We start from the raw sequence: 18,598 nt of genomic DNA, 5'->3' as shown, positions 1-18,598 counted from the left end.
CTGTTACATTCAAACTCACGTAACTCCCATGTAAACAAACCACCGAGAATTGTGAAACGAAGTTCATCCGGCTCATTTTGTGGGGTTATGTCGGTTGGTGTAAAACCTAATATCCTCTCAAGGTTGATTTTTACTGTTGATTTTTTGTCTACTAAAAATGCTCGAGAAATGTCAGCCATGTTCTTTTTTTGTATAAATGCACAATAATATCCATAAATAAAAAACCTATGGCATTCATTCGAACATTGTAATGAATTTCATAAGACTGTTCTATGGAAATCGTTATTTCTACTATGTTTTCTACTTATAAATGTCAGCAATGTTCATGGCACCTATGGCGTTCATTCGGACATTTTCATAAATTTCATAAGACTGTCTTATGAAAATAATAAGAGATGGATTTGGAAAATTTCCCCTCCAAATCATAAGACAGATTTATAAAATCCATTTACAATCCTTATGTCTGAAAGTAATAAGACGTTTTTGTTTTCTGAATAAAACATCTAATGCTTTTGCAGAGAAATAAATACCATTCCTTTCCAACCGAAAATGGTAGTGTATTGGAACGATAAGCAAAATTATACCCCGACACCACTCATAGAGCAAAAAACATAGTAACCTACCTGTTGTAAATGACAATACGCTGATTACTTACCGATAAAGTAATCACAAAGTGGTAGAATTCGAAAAAAATGCCATTTTTAATTTACAGGTTCTACGTCGTATCGACAAAAAATATGAAAACAAAAAAACCGGCTCTTTCGATGTTTGCTTTATGTTTACATTGCGCGTATGAGAAGATAGAGAGGAAACAACAAGTTAACTGACGTTTCGACTTTCTACTTTTCATCAATTACTATGTTTTTCTTTTAAACTCGATGAAACATCTAATGCGCACTCTATAGGGAAGTAACTGAACTGTGAACTAAGGCTTCAGGGGTTAACTGAACTAGAAATGTAATTGTTTTGTAATCACAGATTAAATTTATTTTTGGAACGGTCGCATGTGCGTTCGTGTCTCGAGATCAGTCCTATGCGCCACGACGTATGTGAGACCTATGCAGGGAAAAGGACGTATCGCGAGTTGGTAAAATGTCGTATTGACAGAAAAAGGTCATATTGTCAAGTTTTGCTTAATAGTAATAATAATCGTTACATTTTCTTATCAACCGTATTACACCACTAAAACAAAGGAAAAAAAACATAACTGTAGACGATTTTTTAGTATTTAAAACGGTTTAGATCCTAAATAGGAATTGAAAGTATTTTCGCCATACTTCGAACTAGATTTTTTTGATTCGAGCAAAATGTTAATAATAATAACCTCATGGAGCAATGGGCATCTGGGACGGTGGCTACATTCCATTATCCCGAAGGTATCAACGAATGCTTGGTTTAAGGGGTTGGATGTGAACCGGGACTTTATTCGTACGATGTCAAGGATCATGTCCAACCATTACTCGTTTGACGCGCATCTCCGTCGTATAGGGCTTGCTGAAAGTAATCATTGTGTTTGTGAGAACGGCTATCACGACATCGAGCATGTTGTTTGGCTGTGCGCAGAGTACTGTGTTGCCAGGTCCCAACTAATAGATTCCCTTCGGGCCCGAGGTAGATCACCCTATGTGCCAGTCCGGGACGTCCTGGCAAGCTGTGACCACCCCTATATTTTTCTTATCTATATCTTTTTGAAAACCATTGATGTCCAAGTTTAATACATTTTCCCCTCTCTCATTCACAGTAGAATCTCACCAACCTATCCCTGTATCTACAATATGGCATTGCTTCACGAGTCTTCGGTGCATACCCTTCTTGATAAGCGTCTACCCAGAGCATCATGACATACCTCACATGCAGATGATATAGAGAACATCATGACAGCATCAGAGTGCCAATAATTATCCGAAATATCGACCCTCCCCTCGCCCCTGCGATTACAGGCTGGAAACTACAACACTACAACAAAGTGTGCATATCCGCCACAATGATCAATCAGCAAACGACGATGTCAATTACACAATATGTATCCCACTTCCTACCTTTTTTCTTTACTTACATAAGAGGGGAGCAAGCCGCCTCTAAATACGACTTTCCTTTCCCCCACTAACATGTGACATGTAATTAAAAAAATGAATTATCGGCCTCGTTAAGCTAAAGCATTTGGGCCTAAATAAACGTATTTAAGATAAAAAATGAGCCAGATTTAACTTCTCACTTGAGTTATGAGAAGAATTGGGGTAAAACGGATACACAAGTTTCGTTTCCTCCTTCAAACTATCTTCAATTGATTCTCCGGATTTTTTTTGGACTTTTTTGCATATGAAACACTATTTATGGCAGCCGCCATTCAGTTTTCTTCCAAGTATAGGGTTACCAACCAGCCTTATTTTAAAGGGCATGTCCTTATTTTCGAGAATTTGGAAAGCGTCTTTATTTTACTTCAAATGTCCTTAATTTTAGTCTCAAACCTTGGCATATACAGGGTGGATCAACATGAAGTTTTTTGACAGGGCATTTTCTAGTAGTTAACGGGTACTAACTGCAAACTGTCATGCTATTGTAGTTTAGTATTGTTTGCCATTTCATAATGGAACGACTTACACTAGCTCACCATCTTCAGATTATTTAACTATATTTCAAAAATCAGCGATCTGTGGGAAATGTGTTTAGTGAACTCCAACCATAATATGGTCGACATCATCGGCCAACTGACTCAATTATTCGCCATACAACCAAAAAGTAAGTGTTGTAGTTCTTGTTATTGAATGATTAGCGTAGAAATCGACCATATCCAGCACGCAATGAAGAAAACATAGCGGCGGTGACATCCCCAAGCATTGGAAACCAACATTACTCGAGTAATTAGCCAGATACCACTTGAAATGCTCGAATCAGTCATCAAAAATTGGACCAGTTGAATGGACTACCTAAAGCGCCAACATGGTCAACATTTAAAAGAAATTGTTTTCAAACAATAAATGGCAAAAAATGTTCTTTCGATTGACAAATAAACAATTCGCGATTTACTCCATTTTTCAATTTTTTACCAGATTAAAAAAACGTCTTGACGAATCACCCTGTATTAAATTATTCAGATCAACTTTTTTCCAAGAGAATGAATTTCAATTCCTTCCAGAGATGTTTTGTTAATGTTTCTGTTAATGCATACTCTCTGCGACTCATGGCAACCAAAATTTGTTTTACTCAGAAGTAACCAAAATTTGTTGGATAGCTCAATATGAGGTTTGGCCAAAGTGGTATTTTCGTTTGGTATTGGCACTACATCATTCTAATTTGTCTCGATTGAGATTCAACATCCCAGTTCAACCTCTGGAAAATTAGTCAGAATTCCGACCTTTTTTCAGAATTCTGGCTCAAGTGACATAACTGGCATAACATTTTGCAGGGATGTCCTTAATTTGCTCTCAGTCCATTTGGTAACCCTATCCAAGTAATCCTGAGGATGTTATCGGCTGAATCAGTCAAAATAAAACGGCAAAAACGAAGTATTGCTTCTTAATCCGACAGTTTCGGTGATTTTATTTCACCTTTATCAAGGAGTCTATAAAATGAAAATATTTCCGTTACTGTTGTCTGTTTGTCTGTGGTTTTTTTGTACTCACTGAAACGGTTCGTTTTTTTGTTAAGTGTGTTTGTGTCCAACATAGGTTGTCCGGTGTATGTTTATAATGGCGTCCTTCTATAGCTAATTTAGTTTCAATGAAAAAATATATTTTATCCTGTACAAAAGTTGTACTTACTGTACATATGCGTATTTTTTACTGCACCGCACTTTAAAATAATCGGTGTTTAAAAGCTCGCGGGTAAAACTTTTGCGCAGAGCGAGAAACTGTGGTGTTGTCTTTCCTACTTGTCTACTACTTTTGATTCGATTATAGCGTGTGTGTTTGTGAGAGTGTGTATTATTGCTGTTTTGTGATCATATACTATTGCGTGTTACATTGGTTGTCATTTTTCGTTTGTTTTGATTCTCAATATCTAGAGTGTGAATAATTCCAGCATAGATGGAATTTAAACCTTCTGTATCTGTTCGCTTATTAATACTGTTTTTGCTAGTGATTATGTGGCATACTTCTATGTAGGGAAGTGCATGTGGTTTACAGTTTTTGGCTAATATGCTAGTATTTTCAAAGTCGAACCTGTGATTGTGTTTAATACTGTGATCCATTAGTGCTGTTTTCTCCTTTAGATGGGCAATTTGTATTTCTGTTGTGTCCGATCTATCCTGTAGAAGTTTGTCCCAAGTATTGTAGTGTGTCTTGTGTCCGCATATCCTGGTTTTTAGCATATTTGACGTCATTCCTATGTAGCATGAACTGCACTGTTTGCATGGAGTACTGTAAATAACGTTGCTGTGGTGATCGGCTGGAACGGGATCTTTAATTTTTGTGTAGAATTTTCCAACTGTTTTTATGTTTCTATGTGCAAGTTGTATGTGTTTGTAGTCGTTTTTCAGGTGTTTTCCAATTTGGTTTGATAAGTATGGAATGTATGCTATTGACCGGTAAGTAGTTTGCAGGTTTTTATCGGTAGTCTGAAGGGTGAGTATGTTGCGTTCGTGCATCCTATTGATCAGTCTATGTCGAAGTTTTTTTGGGTAGTTGTTAAGACTGAGTTGTTTATCTATGATGCTTATTTTTTCGTCGTCTCGCAGGTTGGATGACAAATAGTTGACTCGATGAATAAAATTTTTGGCCATGTTTATCTTTTGATGGAGCGGATGGAATGAATTGTAATTCAAAAATCTGCCACTTGCGATGGGTTTCATGTACCACTCTGTTTTGATCTGTTGATTCTGTTGTCGTATGAGCAACATGTCTAAAAACGGTATTTTATTGTCCACTTCCAGTTCATAGGTGAATTGGATGTGACTATTGTAATTGTTGAAAGTTTCAACAACATGTTCTAGTTTGTCCTTGTGGATTGCCATTATTAGATCATCAACATATTTTCTGACAAAAGGTGGTTTGAAACATAGTAGTCTTATTACGGTGTCTAGAAGTGTTTCCATGACTAGGTCAGCTAGGGCAGGGGACAGAGGGTTTCCCATTGCGGTTCCGAAAACTTGTAAGTAATGTTGGCCATCGTATTTGAAGTAGCTGGAGTCGATACAGAATTCTACTATTTCCATGAAAAGGTCCAAGTTGATGTGCGTATCCAAGTAATATAGCCAGTAATAAAAAATAAACACAAACAAAAAGGGAAATTAGGGCAAAACAAGCATGTTAGCGTATTTTTCGGCCAATTTAAATACTTGCAATCGATTCCCCAGACATTTTATATAAGGAATGTACAATTTTGATATTCGCACTTAACGTTCTATCACGCTATTGAGCAAAGTCGCGTTTTTTATCCTTTTTTGCCAACTGTGTGACGGGTCAAGCCTCGACGGCTCTACTGGCTTCGATATATTCAATCAAAACTTCACCGCCTCGTTCAAACTCAATGATCCTGCTCAGCTTACGTTACAGAACCTGCTGCTATTCAGTATACCCTTGGGACCATTGATACTTTGCCCACCGATCATCACTTGATTGTCTCGGATAGCCTCAGCTCAGTAGAAGCTCTCTGTTCAATGAAGCCTAGAAAGCACATTCCATATTTTCTGGGGAAAATCTAGGGGCGCTTGCGTGCTGTCTGTAAGATCGTACAGGATTACCTTAGTTTGGGTTCCCTCACATTGCGCCATTCCAGGTAATGAAGAAGCGGACTCTTTAGCCAGGGGCGGATCCAGAAAAAAATTTCGGAGAGGGTCCGTAATTTCGATTTTGAAATGTTCATTGTACAATACGTAATATATTAATAACCTAATTTAGTTGAAATCAGTTGCGGTGGTCGAATTTGGTTTGGACTAATTATGAATTTAGAATGAATTAAAATAGAAACTATTTTAAAATTTCCCAACAAAAAAAATTAAAAAAATTCGGTGGCGGACGGTCCTAACCCTTCCCTGGATCCGCCACTGTCTTCAGCTAAGGCGGGTGCTTTAGAAGGTGACACATACGGAAGACCAATCTGCTTCAATGAGTTTTTCAATATCTCTCGTAAGAGGACGCTAGAAGGTTGGCAGACATCTTGGAGCAATGGAGAGCTAGGACGATGGCTACATTCTATCACCCCGAAGGTATCAACGAAACCTTGGTTCAGACGAATGGATGTGAGTCGGGATATCTATCGTGTAATGTCTCGGCTCGTGTCCAATCACTAGACGCCAGATGCTCACCTCCGACGTATTGGGCTCGCAAATAGCGGTATATGCGCTTGTGACAACGGTTATCACGATATCGAACGTATTATCAGGTCATGCGCCGAGTACTGTTCCGCCAGATCTCAACTATTGGATTCCCTTCGGACCCGAGGAAGGCCATCTATCTCGACTATACACGAGATATTCTACCTTAAAGCGCGGAAGTTTAACAATCGTGTTGGTCTATTTGCGCTTCAAAGGGACGACCCTTATTCTTGTTTACGACGAATGCGAGATTCATTCGAAAGCGGATTTGATTTTGCTTTCGTAAACGTGAATACGCACCACTTTCGATCGAAACTCGCATTCGTTTTCAAGAATAATGGTGACGAGAAATCTGCCGTCCGAGCCTTAATAATTTGGCGAAAATGTTGCAGTACCGTACGAGTTTGAATATGCGATAGTCAGGCGTGGAAAAGACTGAACCTCTAGAAAAAAAATCGTAAACTGTGATTACGAGGCGATGTTACGTCGTTATGCGGAATAAGTCTAAATAACCACAAGTGATTCAATTCACCAACGAAAAGGCTTGTGATGCATCTAATAAACTCCCAAATGTTTGTTTTGTATTTTACTCGACTAGTAACAATCTAGAGTTGTTTATTCCTTTCCATAATGCATCGTTTTCAAAACGAAATACATGATTATTGTTACACCCTACCCCTATCTCGCTTCCGACCGATGTTGAAGACGATTGATGGTGCTAACGCCTATCTGGAATATGAGAGAATGGCAGGGTGGGTTGAGTTAATGCGCGATTATATGGTAATTTCTTTGTCTGTCTCTCTCTAACCTTAAGCGATTGCTGGGGGGTATCAATTTCTTGACAATACACAACAGGTATATTAATTTTCAGCATTTTGTTTTGTTTACTTTTTAGTAATTAAAAGTTATAATTATTATTATCAATAATCTTACCAACTAAACAGAATAATGTGTAATTGTTTTTGCTGTTTTGTAGAGTAGCGTTGTTTTCTATTCTTTCGTACAACAGGAGGATTACATTTTCATTGTTGAGGTGTAGGTGTTGGTTTTACTGTGTGTGTGATACGCAACTTCTATGTTTAACAGAACAGCGGCATCAAGCCCTGCGAGAATTGTTTCGTTTATAAACGGGGTTGGGATTGAAGGGTATTTAGTCCTTGCTCTGCATGTACTTGATCAGGTCGACGACGCGGTTGGAGTAACCGAATTCGTTGTCATACCAGGAGATAAGCTTGACGAAAGTGTCGTTCAGCTGGATTCCGGCCTTAGCGTCAAAGATAGATGAGTGGCAATCACCGACAAAGTCCGTGGAGACGACCTCTTCTTCGGTGTAGTCCAAGATTCCCTTCAGTGGTCCCTCCGAAGCTTCCTTAACCTTCTGCTTGATCTGGTCGTATGTAGCGGGCTTGGACAGACGGCAGGTCAGATCAACCACCGACACGTTCGGGGTTGGGACACGGAAAGCCATACCGGTCAGCTTACCGTTCAGAGCTGGAATGACCTTACCGACGGCCTTGGCAGCACCAGTAGCTGCTGGAATAATGTTCTGAGCGGCACCACGACCGTCACGCCACAGTTTGCCAGACGGGCCATCAACAGTCTTCTGGGTAGCGGTGGTAGCATGAACAGTGGTCATCAGACCCTCCAGGATGCCGAAGTTATCGTTGATGACCTTGGCCAGTGGAGCCAAACAGTTGGTGGTACAGGAAGCGTTCGAAACGACCTTGTACGATGGATCGTATGCTTCCAGGTTGACACCGACAACGAACATCGGCGCATCAGCCGAGGGAGCCGAAATGATGACCTTCTTGGCACCACCCTCCAAGTGAGCGGATGCCTTGTCAATGGTGGTAAACACACCAGTCGACTCTACAATGTACTCGGCGCCAGCCTTACCCCATGGGATGGTCTTCGGGTCACGTTCCGAGTAGACCTGGATCTTCTGACCGTTGACAACCAGGGCGCCATCCTTGGCGGACACTTCGCCCTTGAACCGACCGTGGGTCGAATCGAACTTGAACAGGTACACCATGTAGTCAACACCGATGAACGGATCGTTGATTGCCACCACCTGGGCGCCCTTGGCGATGGCGGCACGCAGTACCAGACGACCGATACGGCCAAATCCGTTGATTCCGATCTTCGACATTGTGATGAGGTAAAACTTTTTGGTACTGCGGAAGAGCGAGAAGAGAAAAAATATATTAGCACATAAAGTTAGTCGTTTGAACTAATCACCTACACAAGCGTTTTTATTTTCATTTGGTCGATGACAAAGTTCAAGTTTAAGGACGCTATCGCATGACGCGATTCCTACTCGCAAATCTATTTCCGATCGTAAGACACCGTCAAGTTGTTGCGTAACTGATGCGATTTAAAATATATGCACGTTCCCCGCCCCTGCTTGTTTCACTATGCAGTTGGCCTGACCGCTTTTGTATTATATCACCAGAAGGAAGTGACACAAGGCAGCAGGGTAGAGGTGTGCGCCACGCCGCCGCGCCACGCCGCCGCGCCACGCCGACGATTGCATGTAAAAATAGTAAGCACATCGGCGTGACGCCGGCGCGCCGCCGATTTTTACCGCCTCCCTCCACCCACGACTGCGTCTGATACCTTCCAGATCTTGCTACACCTGGTCAGCCCATCTAGCCCGCTCTGCTCCTCGTCGTCTTTTACCTGCCGGATTTAAGCAGAATACAATTTTAGCAGGATTGTTTTCCGACATTCTCGCAACGTGTCCTGCCTACTGCATGCTTCAGGCTTTGGCCACCTTTTGGATACTTGATTCGCCGTTTAGCCTGCCAAGCTCCACACACCGTTCTCCTGTACGTCGCCAAAGTTAGTCCTAAAAGCACATGGCGCTCGAAGACTCCGAGTGCTTGCAGGACCTCCTCGAGCATGGTCCAGGTTTCATGCCCGTAGGGGACTACCGGTCTTAACGGCGTTCTGTACATGGTACATTTACTGCTGCTATACGAATAACTGTCCCATGTGTATAGGAAATCCCATAGCACATGGGACAGTTATGCTTATAACGGCAGTTTAGCGCGTGTGATTTTTTTTCGACGGCGATTTCTTTTGGATGCCATAGTAGGCACGACTTCCATTGATGATGCGTCTTCGGAGTTCTCGACTGTTATTATTATCAGCTGTTAGCAGAGATCCTAGGTATATAAAATCCCCCATTACCTCGAATACATCCCCGTCGATCGTAGCATTGGTTCCTAGGCGGGATCTTTCCCGTTCGGTTCCTCCTATCAGTATCAGTATGTATTGTTGTCACATTCCAGCTTGTCGCCCTTTTTATAGATGGGGCAAAAAAACCTTTGCTTTCATTGCTCCGGTAGCTGTTCGGATTTCCAGATTCTGTCTATCGGTGTGTCCAGACAAATGGTTGGCCTTTCCTACCCCATTTTGATGAGTTCAGCTCCAATACCATCCTTACCAGCTGCTTTGTTGTTCTTGAGCTGTTGAATGGCATTGTTAACTAGCCCCATCGTTCAGCCGAGTTCCATGTTGGAGCATCAATGCCCGTGCTGCATCCTTCTCTTCTAAAATCCCTCTAAACTTCCCGTCGAACCAGTCGTTCCATTGACCGTTCCACATACCCGACAACGCTTTCAGCTGTGTTTTTGGCTGCTTTGATAACGTTCCAGCAGTCCTCAAGCGAGGCCCCATAGAGCGCACCCTCATACGGCAACGCTGCCTCCAGATTCTGCGCGTATGTTGTGGCGACTTCTGTTTGGTTCAATCGCCCAAGATCATACCGAGGCGGACATCGATATCGTACATTGTTAATTACGGAGTTTTGGGCATAGTTTTACCCTGACCAGGTGGTCCGAGTCAATGTTAGCACCACGATAGGTTCTGACGTCGATAATGTCAGAGAAGTGCCGTCCATCGATCAAAACGTGGTGGATTTGTGATTCAGTTTGTTGTGGTGACCTCCAGATGTGCTTACATGGGATGTTGTGCTGGAAAAAATAACTACGTATGGCCATATTCTTGGAGGCGGCGAAATCAATTAGTCGTAGACCGTTGTAGTTCGTCAGCAGATGTGCGCTAAACTTCCCAATAGTCGGTCTAAATTCCTCCTCCTGGTCAACCTGAGCGTTTAAATCTCCTATTCTGATTTTGACGTCGTAGCTTGGGCAGATGTTGTAGTCGTACTCGAGCTGCGCGTAGAATGCGTCCTTATCATGATCAGCGCTCCCGGTAGGTGGGCTGTGCACGTTAATTATGCTAAAGTTGAAGAACCGACCCTTCATCCTCAACCTGCACATTATTTTATTGATTGCCCACCACCCGATCCTGCGCTTCAGCATTTCGCCCATCACAATGAAAGCGGTTCACAGCTCGAGTGTCGAGCGCAACTCTGGTAGATGAAATGATTATGCCGAGTTGAGAGACCTCCAGTTCTCCGTTCCGAGTTTCCAATCGGTAGTCCATATTCTTTACCTTGGTCTTCGCTAATTGTGCCGGTCCGTACAATCTCGTTGATTGTTCGTTGTTTAGTTTTTTATGGCTGGCTTACAAGGCCTGACACCAACCCACTAAATTTCCGGGGGACCACGGTGCATAGTATAGCTTAGAGTCACTCGCTAGCGCTCAGGCAATGTCCCTAACATGAGGAACAGACGATGTTGTGGTCCGCTTCTAACATGGAGAACAGACGCTCCGCTCCAGCTTTGCCGAAGCAACTGATGTGATAAATGAATATAAGTGTTTCCATAGCATAGATTGCCGGGAATATGTAATGTTTTCAAGCCATTTGTGGAATTTCGTCATCTATTTCAAAAGATTTTGCTACGGATTCTTGGACGCCTACTCCTTTGTACCGTTGCACTATGGTGTACAATCGAACGAATCTTGATTAGAAATTTAAGCGGTTTTTTGTTTAGTGTAGTGTTTTCACTTGTTTGGTAGAAATAACATTTTTGTGCTAACGTTAATAAAATTGAATTACATTGCATACAGAATGAATTAACTCCCGTACAAATAATAAATGCGAAAATTTAAATTGCAATAATCTATATGACACTCGGCCAAACGACTCTTCCTAACGTTCGGTCAAACGGAAAACGATTTAACCGTTGTGTGTCCGCCGCGGTACCCGGGTACCTTTTTAAGTTTCAATTAATTAAATTCCTATGTTTTATCCATAGCTGGAAATTGAAACTTTGTGACATCTTAGAACTTGACTAAGTCAAGCTTTTGGGTTAATAATATTGTTGATATAGTAAGGGTGGGAGTGAGGAGGGGCTCCTGAACTTTTTTATTACGTAACAGGCCGACGTGGGTACCCGGGTACCCACAAAACTAAATTGCCCGTAACTAAGGTAATATACAACCGATTTCGATACTTTTGGCCGTTTTGGATTCAGGAACTCATCAACTTTTGGACTTGGTCAAAATAAATCGGATTACTTCATTCGGTTCCCGGGAATCCGTGTTTCCGGAAGAAGGTTCCAGTGCTGGGGTACTATTTGCGAACTTCAATGGAATACTAGCAATATGGGTATCAAAATTCTTGGAATTACATCAGTAGGCTGTATCTCGTGGTTATGGAACCATTTGGTGATTTGACCCCGGAATGGACATTCCGGAGTAGGTTCCCGTGGGGCCGTGAGTGGCCATTCCATTCCAATTCCATTTTTCAAATTGCCATAGGGTACCGTAACAATAAAAAACAGACTTCCGAGACAATTTGAAGAGTTTTGATACTCATATTGCTAGCACATTATTAAAATTTACAAATCATATCCTAGTACTGGAACATTACTCCGAAAAATCCGGATTACCAAAACCAGATCCATTATTCCGGTTCTATTGTAAAGAATCAAAATGTGGACGAGTTCCTGAATCCAAAATATCTAAAAGTGTCCAAATCGGTTAAAGGAAGCCATAATTATGAGCATTTCAATTTGTGGGTACCCGGGTACCCTCGTTGGCCTGTTAAAGGTGTTTTTTTTGTTGGACACATAACTGTTAAGGGAGTTGTCGGGTTTATGACACATATTTGAACGATCGAAAATAAAAGATGCAAGAACTGAATTCAAGCGTAAAAATTTAATTGGAGCTTTTCGGTGTAAGAGCCGTTTAAAAAAAAACCTTTAGTATAAAGACCGCCAAAAAGATATCCTGCACTTAAGGCTCAAGTTACCGTTTTTGAGCATGTGTTAGAATTGAGCTCTTGGTAGTATGCGTAGGAAAAATTGTGTTCAGCTTTGCCACCAGATTATCCATTTAAACCTTTTCAAAACTCTAAAAGAAGAATATCAGTCGATTTATTAGATTATCACGATTCAATTCATGCAAAATACCTGCTGGAAAAATTATCGGCTTAGCTGAATGGTGCTTTTGAAATATTGGCTGTGGTTTTTTCATTGCGCACTTGTGTTGCATACACAGTTGCGTAGCACGACGGTGTGGTAGTGTGACAAAAAATCACAGCCACTTTTTCAAAAGCAGAATTTAGCTAAGCCGATAGTTTTTCCAGCAGCTATTTTGTATGATTTGAATCGTGGTGATCTAATAAATCGACTGATATTCTTCTTTTAGAGTTTTGAAAAGGTTTAAATGGATAATATGGTGGCAAAGCTAAGCACAATTTTTCCTACATCTACAGTTATCCATACTACCCAGCGTTCAATTCTAACGCATACTCAAAAAAAGTAACTTGAGCCTTAAAAAGTTCTTTTCTTTATCCGACTTTTGATCTTAAACGTAAGTTTATGCTGATTTTGCTGAGAATTATTTTTTTAACCGCTTTTTACTGGAGGTTTATCTTTGTCGACAGTCAGGTGAGAGTTTTTTAAGCGATTCTTGTGCTGAAACATCTCAGTCCCATTTTAACGCTTGATGTTTGAGGTAATGAGCCTATTTTCACTGTTTCTATCATCACCCTACCCATTTGAGGCTCTCCTATTCTTGTTAGGGGCCATGCATAAATGACGTAGCATTTTGGGGGATAGGGAGGGTATACTAAATTTGTGACGAAGTGTGACGAGGGGGAGGGTAGGGTCAGAAGTTGTGCGACGTAGTATTAAGTTTAAAATCCATTGTTTAGAGAAAACATTTTAATGATCCTCCATTCCCAAGAGAAATGAATTTAAATTCAAACAAGTTACTTTTGATGCGGTTTTTCATGAGGTAAATTTTGCGATTCGCGGAATTACAAGTTCGCAAAAATACGAAAAGAATTTGTATGCGGATTTAACTTGCTACATTAGTTAGCTAATGTTGCTAACTAGTAAACTTAGTTTGGAAGCTGAATTAAAATTTCACTTCGGATTCAACCAAACAAAATCTAGTAATTTAGAAGAACGTATGCTTCTTAGAATCATTGACAGCTGCAGGATTGTGAACTGAGAGAACTTCTCTTCATGCTCCCCTTGACATATAAAATTCAAAACAAAACTATCAACACTATATTTGTGATTAAATGGGCTTATTTTGCACGCAATTTGCTGTTATAATGAAAATGATGATAAAAGTCGTCAAACATTTTGAAAGGACATGTATTTAAAATAATTGAAAAACATGTAATTTTTTTTCATCACCCGTGCGCTTTGCATGGGATGAGGGGGAGGGGGTAGGTAAATGCTACGTTATTTACGAGGGGAGGTTAGAATTTTGTGACCAAATGCTACGAGGGGGGAGGGAGGGGTCAAAAATTGCCGAAAAAATGCTACGTCGTTTGTGTACGGCCCCTTAAGCGCATTAGCTCAAATGGTAAAGAGATAATTGGAGCACTCGGTTTCAGATTTCACCATTTTTGTTATTATATTGGTTCTTAAGTAAGGTAAGAGGTATTTGCGATGAATAAAATGTCATCTTAATAAAAATTTTAGATGCAGGAAATGTTAGTTCATTCAGCCAACATTTGAACATTTTCCATTTGAATTTTCATTGGAAAATATAGAAAACTGGCTGAATGACAGTGAATCGTCAAGAGACATCTTGAAAAATGCGGTGTACACCATAACTTTCCCCTCTAGAGCTATCACGGTGAATCGTTCAATTTTCAGTAATTTTCAATAAAGTTTTGAGAAAATACTGTTCAATTGTGGCATTATTACTATAAAATGGGGAAACTTTGATCATTTTTTCAAAGGTTTTTCGAATACCTATCTGCAATTCAAGTAGATGTAACTGTTTGCATTTTTAAAACTAGTACTGGTACCCACAGATTAAAAATGTTTAAATTGTTAAGTATTTTGTCGCTTTACCATAAAATAAAATTACTTGCAGTAAATTTATTTTCGGACAAATTTTGATCAGCAAAAAATGAGTATCGTAATAAGAGATAACTCTCGAAGTGTTGCGTAAATCGCATATCTGTAGGCAATTTCATGACCGTCTCGATAAAAAAATTGCCTAGAAGGATACAGCTGACTTTTATTGATCTTTTTCAGGAAAATTGTCGATATTAAATAGTTAACAACAAAAATCTCGGATTTTTTCAATGAATAATTGGACAAAAATATTCTAAAAAAATGATCCGTTAAGTTGAAGTTGATTTGAAGAAGAAGATTTCATTAATATATACAAGAAATTGTTTGAACAGATGAAACGATGCATGAGAGTTGTATAATTTTCAATTTGAACTTGTGTTCAAGGTACATTAAATGACGAAATAATCGATTCCGATAGATGCTGAACATGTTTAGAATATGGTTTGTTTGTTTCGATAATTTTGTTAGTGAAAATCATCTTATCGTACGATACTGTGAAAAGTCTCATTTGATCAAACTTACCCCGGTGATCAAAGATACCCCGTTTTACGGTATATGGAAATTGAATGATTATACTAACTCTTATTACCGTCACAAGTTTTTGGAAAAATGTCTTTTTACCGAATTAAACGTACTCTCATCTTAAGGGGATCTCAACATCAGTCAGCTTAAAATAATCGATTTTTTTTTCGCTTCATTTGTTGAAATTGCAAGGCTTAAGAACATAGCTAAATAACATCTCAGGCCTGTAAGTTTCTTTTAGTTTGATTTTTTCCTTCCAAAAACATTGAAGCATATTTTAAGAAGACCTTATTTTCCAAAATTTTGAGCACGATTACGAAGAGACTATAAAAGCTTTGCATACAAGTAATATTGTTTTTTAAATAATTTGATTGTGCACAGACTGGCCAAAATCTAGTAGTTCATTAAAAAATGACAACTTTCAGTCACCATAATAGTCTATCCTGTGCCGAAAAACCTTCCGAATAAGGAAGTATTTTAACTTTTTTTACGGGCTGAATCTGGTACGGATTTCAGTCGGTTTACATCGAAATTAGGCACTTATTTGCCCTACTAAAATTTGAAAAAAAAAATTGACAAATCTATTTTTCAAATTCCCCTCATTCAAACCACGTTTCTCTGCTCTCGTTATAAGGCAAACGGCTGCTTTCGCGAGTAGGTATGTATAGCCGGAGAGCGAGCACACCACGATGAGACATCTAACGATCGAACGAATGAGCGCTACAACCGAGGTCATTTAGAGGTCGAATGGAGAAAAATTTCCTTGACATTGCGAATTCCGGCAACGAAAAAAAACTTTTCCATTCACCTCGACACTATGATGTAAAAGGCTTATCAGTTAACTGATAGGGGCTCGAAGGTAATTAAAATCAAAAATGAACCTATCGTAGCGCAAACCGTCGATCGATGCTCCTAACAGGAAAATAGCACCAGTCACAATGTGTTCCCTATTTCAATAAATTGCACCGCAGAATAGCTGCCGGTGGAACTAAAAAAAGTGTCCTATGGCTTCCAGAACTATGCACTTTCTTCAACGGAGGGGGCGTTAGCAAAAATCTACCGCCATCTTCGATTCCACACAATTCTGCACAGGGAAACCGGTGAAAATTCCAGAACGATAATTACACAACACACTCACTTTCGTTGCACCGCCCGCCAGAGGTGATAATCGTCACTGATAAACTTGAACTTTGCACTATGCCGATTGATGAAAATAAAATAAATCACTACACTTTTGTTTTAATCAATCAACCTTCCACTAGATTATCTAACCAAGCAAGGAGAAGAAACTTACCGTTTGCAACTAGCGTGTTTTCACGTCGGCTTCCGAGAGCTGAGTGTCGAATCAAGGGCAAACGGTTTTGTGTTAAATGCACTTAGCGGCTGATGTCGCGTTGTCTGTGTTCGTCGTATCGGCGATTCGCGATCTGCTCTCGCGCAATCCCGATGCTTGCGAAGGGGAAAAAAGTGTACTCACTTTTGCCACAAACACAACCGTAATCCAGACGCGAATGCTCTCCAATGGGGAGCGTTTTCCAGCCGTTAGCAACGTCCACTAAACAGATGCATTACATTACAACTAAACCCGTTATCGGTTGATGGAAAAAAGAGCATATAAAATATACACATACTCATCGCCGACCGGCCGAAATTATTTTCACTTTCGGTATACTCGTTTGACCTTTCGGGGGACAAACGCACGAATCAGTGTAAGGTTCTTCATACACAACAGGATTCGTGTCTCAGTGGGTTGGTCCCGGCCGTGATGGTGCGAATGCGTGCGGGTGGCACATGTAAGGGGAGGTGGGTGGCACATGCGAGGAAAGCTTTTGGCAACGAATACAGTCAAAGTCAAGGGGAGAGGCATAGAGCCAAAAAGTGCCTGATGACGAGAGCATAAATTTGATAACAGAAATATAATGAGGAAGCTTTTTTTCTAGTGATGTTTGGTGTGATGGGCAGTATTGTTATAACCGATACTGATTGTAACTAAACGCCAAAGTTTTTTGATCGATTCTCAAACGTTTGTGTGAAGATGTTTTTGCATGGATAAAGGGGTTCTATATTGTCATGCTAGGCAAGATTTTTTTTATTATAGTAATTTAAACCTTTCGGGTTAGAGAAATAACTTTATGAAAAATCTCTAACCCTCTGTGCGGGGTTGGGAATCGAACCCAGGTGACCTGCGTACAAGGCAATCGATTTACCAACTACGCAATGTCCGCCCTGCAAAGAAAATGTTCGTATATGGAATGCTTTAAGGGTTTACACCACCGTAGAATTTAAAAAAATCGATTTTTTATTTACTAATCTAAAATGTGCTTTTGGATGTTAAAAACGCTTTTAATCCACCTAACAGTGTGATGAGACATTTCTTATAACTTATATCGTTTGAGAACATTTAGAACGTGATGCTTTGCGATGTTTTTGATAACACATATTACATGGGATAGTGGCAGGACTCAAAGAATCGCTCAAATCAGCATAGGACAACATCAGTGCTAGAAATCTCAAACCAAATCAATGGGAAAACGAAAAAATGGCCCATAAAATATCTAAATATCTAAATTGTGGAGGGAAAACTAAATTTATATATTGTACTGAGCCAAAAAAATCGATTTTTTTAATCGATTTGAAGTTTATACTTTACTCAAATTTCCAACGCGACTGAGAACTAAGAAAATTTAATGAAATCGCAGCTCCTGATATCACGCTATCTCTGAAGTGCATGCGTGCATAGTTCCAAATTTTACTTCGACATCGACTTTTTCTAAAGGTGACTTCCCAGTAGTATCCTTGATTTGAATTATTATCGCTAATCCTAATGCCAAAGAACAAATAAAAACCTCTCGAAAACGAACCGTTTGGGAAAATCATCATCATTACTGAAATTTTCATTTTCGCGAAACTTTTCGATAACCTTCCGTCACTTGCGTTAATACACTGGGTGCACAGTGCTCTGAAAATCTAGCGAAATCGTCTTAGGGCACCAGCGGGTCTAATTCAGAGCTATCTGCGCGGCTAGTTAAATCTGTAAAGAATACTAAAAATTAATTTCTATTCCATAATTTTCAGTTCAGCAATTCGAGAGATCGTGCTCACCGCAAGCCATGAGAAATAGACTACGTTGTGAAGCGATGGTCACTATTTATTAAAAAATCACGGTTAAATAAAAAATAAAACTATTTAAAAATTTCAAATAGTTTATAATTTTCACAAACTTATTAAGAAAAATTGCTTTCGTAATATTGTGTAGGAAAAAAAAATTCAGTATTTTCTCTATCTGCAACATATAAACCCTTAAGTATACCGATTAATTGGTATACGAATTGGAATAGGTTCGCCAAATTTTGGAAGAACCCCTTGAAAACTACCTAAAAATTGTTGTAGTTCGATGCAATAAAAAAATCCCCAAAAGTGAAATATACCTATTAATGTGAAACACAGTGAATAATACATGCAATAAAGACCCATTTTTATCAGTCTCATGGTGTATTTTAGGCTGACAAAATGGGTACATTGACTAAATCGGGAAATTTTTTTCTTTGTAATAAACTGAAGCTGTTAAAATATTCTTCTCGTC

General features: G+C 39.7%; 3 protein-coding genes across 5 annotated transcripts; all 3 read right to left on the bottom strand.

Moving 5' to 3' along the window:
* Positions 1 to 3,470: 3,470 nt before the first annotated feature.
* On the bottom strand, positions 3,471 to 5,480 carry LOC131679034 (uncharacterized). 2 transcript variants are annotated; one of them, XM_058959560.1, is made up of 3 exons: positions 3,762 to 5,480; positions 3,624 to 3,706; positions 3,471 to 3,562 (listed from the first exon to the last, which is right to left on the bottom strand). In XM_058959560.1, the coding sequence occupies exon 1, from the start codon at positions 5,150 to 5,152 to the stop codon at positions 3,941 to 3,943; it is 1,212 nt and encodes a 403-aa protein (XP_058815543.1). In that variant the 5' UTR covers positions 5,153 to 5,480; the 3' UTR covers positions 3,471 to 3,562; positions 3,624 to 3,706; positions 3,762 to 3,940. The 2 variants fall into 2 exon arrangements, with proteins under 2 accessions (XP_058815543.1, XP_058815544.1); XM_058959561.1 differs by having other exon boundaries at positions 3,478 to 3,700.
* Positions 5,481 to 6,826: 1,346 nt separating this feature from the next.
* On the bottom strand, positions 6,827 to 16,467 carry LOC131679035 (glyceraldehyde-3-phosphate dehydrogenase 1). 2 transcript variants are annotated; one of them, XM_058959562.1, is made up of 2 exons: positions 16,310 to 16,467; positions 6,827 to 8,427 (listed from the first exon to the last, which is right to left on the bottom strand). In XM_058959562.1, the coding sequence occupies exon 2, from the start codon at positions 8,400 to 8,402 to the stop codon at positions 7,404 to 7,406; it is 999 nt and encodes a 332-aa protein (XP_058815545.1). In that variant the 5' UTR covers positions 8,403 to 8,427; positions 16,310 to 16,467; the 3' UTR covers positions 6,827 to 7,403. The 2 variants fall into 2 exon arrangements, with proteins under 2 accessions (XP_058815545.1, XP_058815546.1); XM_058959563.1 differs by lacking the exon at positions 16,310 to 16,467 and adding an exon at positions 16,154 to 16,274.
* LOC131679629 (craniofacial development protein 2-like) lies at positions 9,819 to 10,524 on the bottom strand. Its single transcript, XM_058960362.1, has 2 exons — positions 10,059 to 10,524; positions 9,819 to 9,994 (listed from the first exon to the last, which is right to left on the bottom strand). The coding sequence occupies exons 1-2, from the start codon at positions 10,522 to 10,524 to the stop codon at positions 9,819 to 9,821; spliced, it is 642 nt and encodes a 213-aa protein (XP_058816345.1).
* Positions 16,468 to 18,598: the final 2,131 nt, after the last annotated feature.

This window comes from Topomyia yanbarensis, chromosome 2 (genome assembly GCF_030247195.1).
Source record: "Topomyia yanbarensis strain Yona2022 chromosome 2, ASM3024719v1, whole genome shotgun sequence".
NCBI classification, from domain to species: domain Eukaryota; kingdom Metazoa; phylum Arthropoda; class Insecta; order Diptera; family Culicidae; genus Topomyia; species Topomyia yanbarensis.
This window is presented reverse-complemented; position numbering and strand designations above follow the sequence as displayed.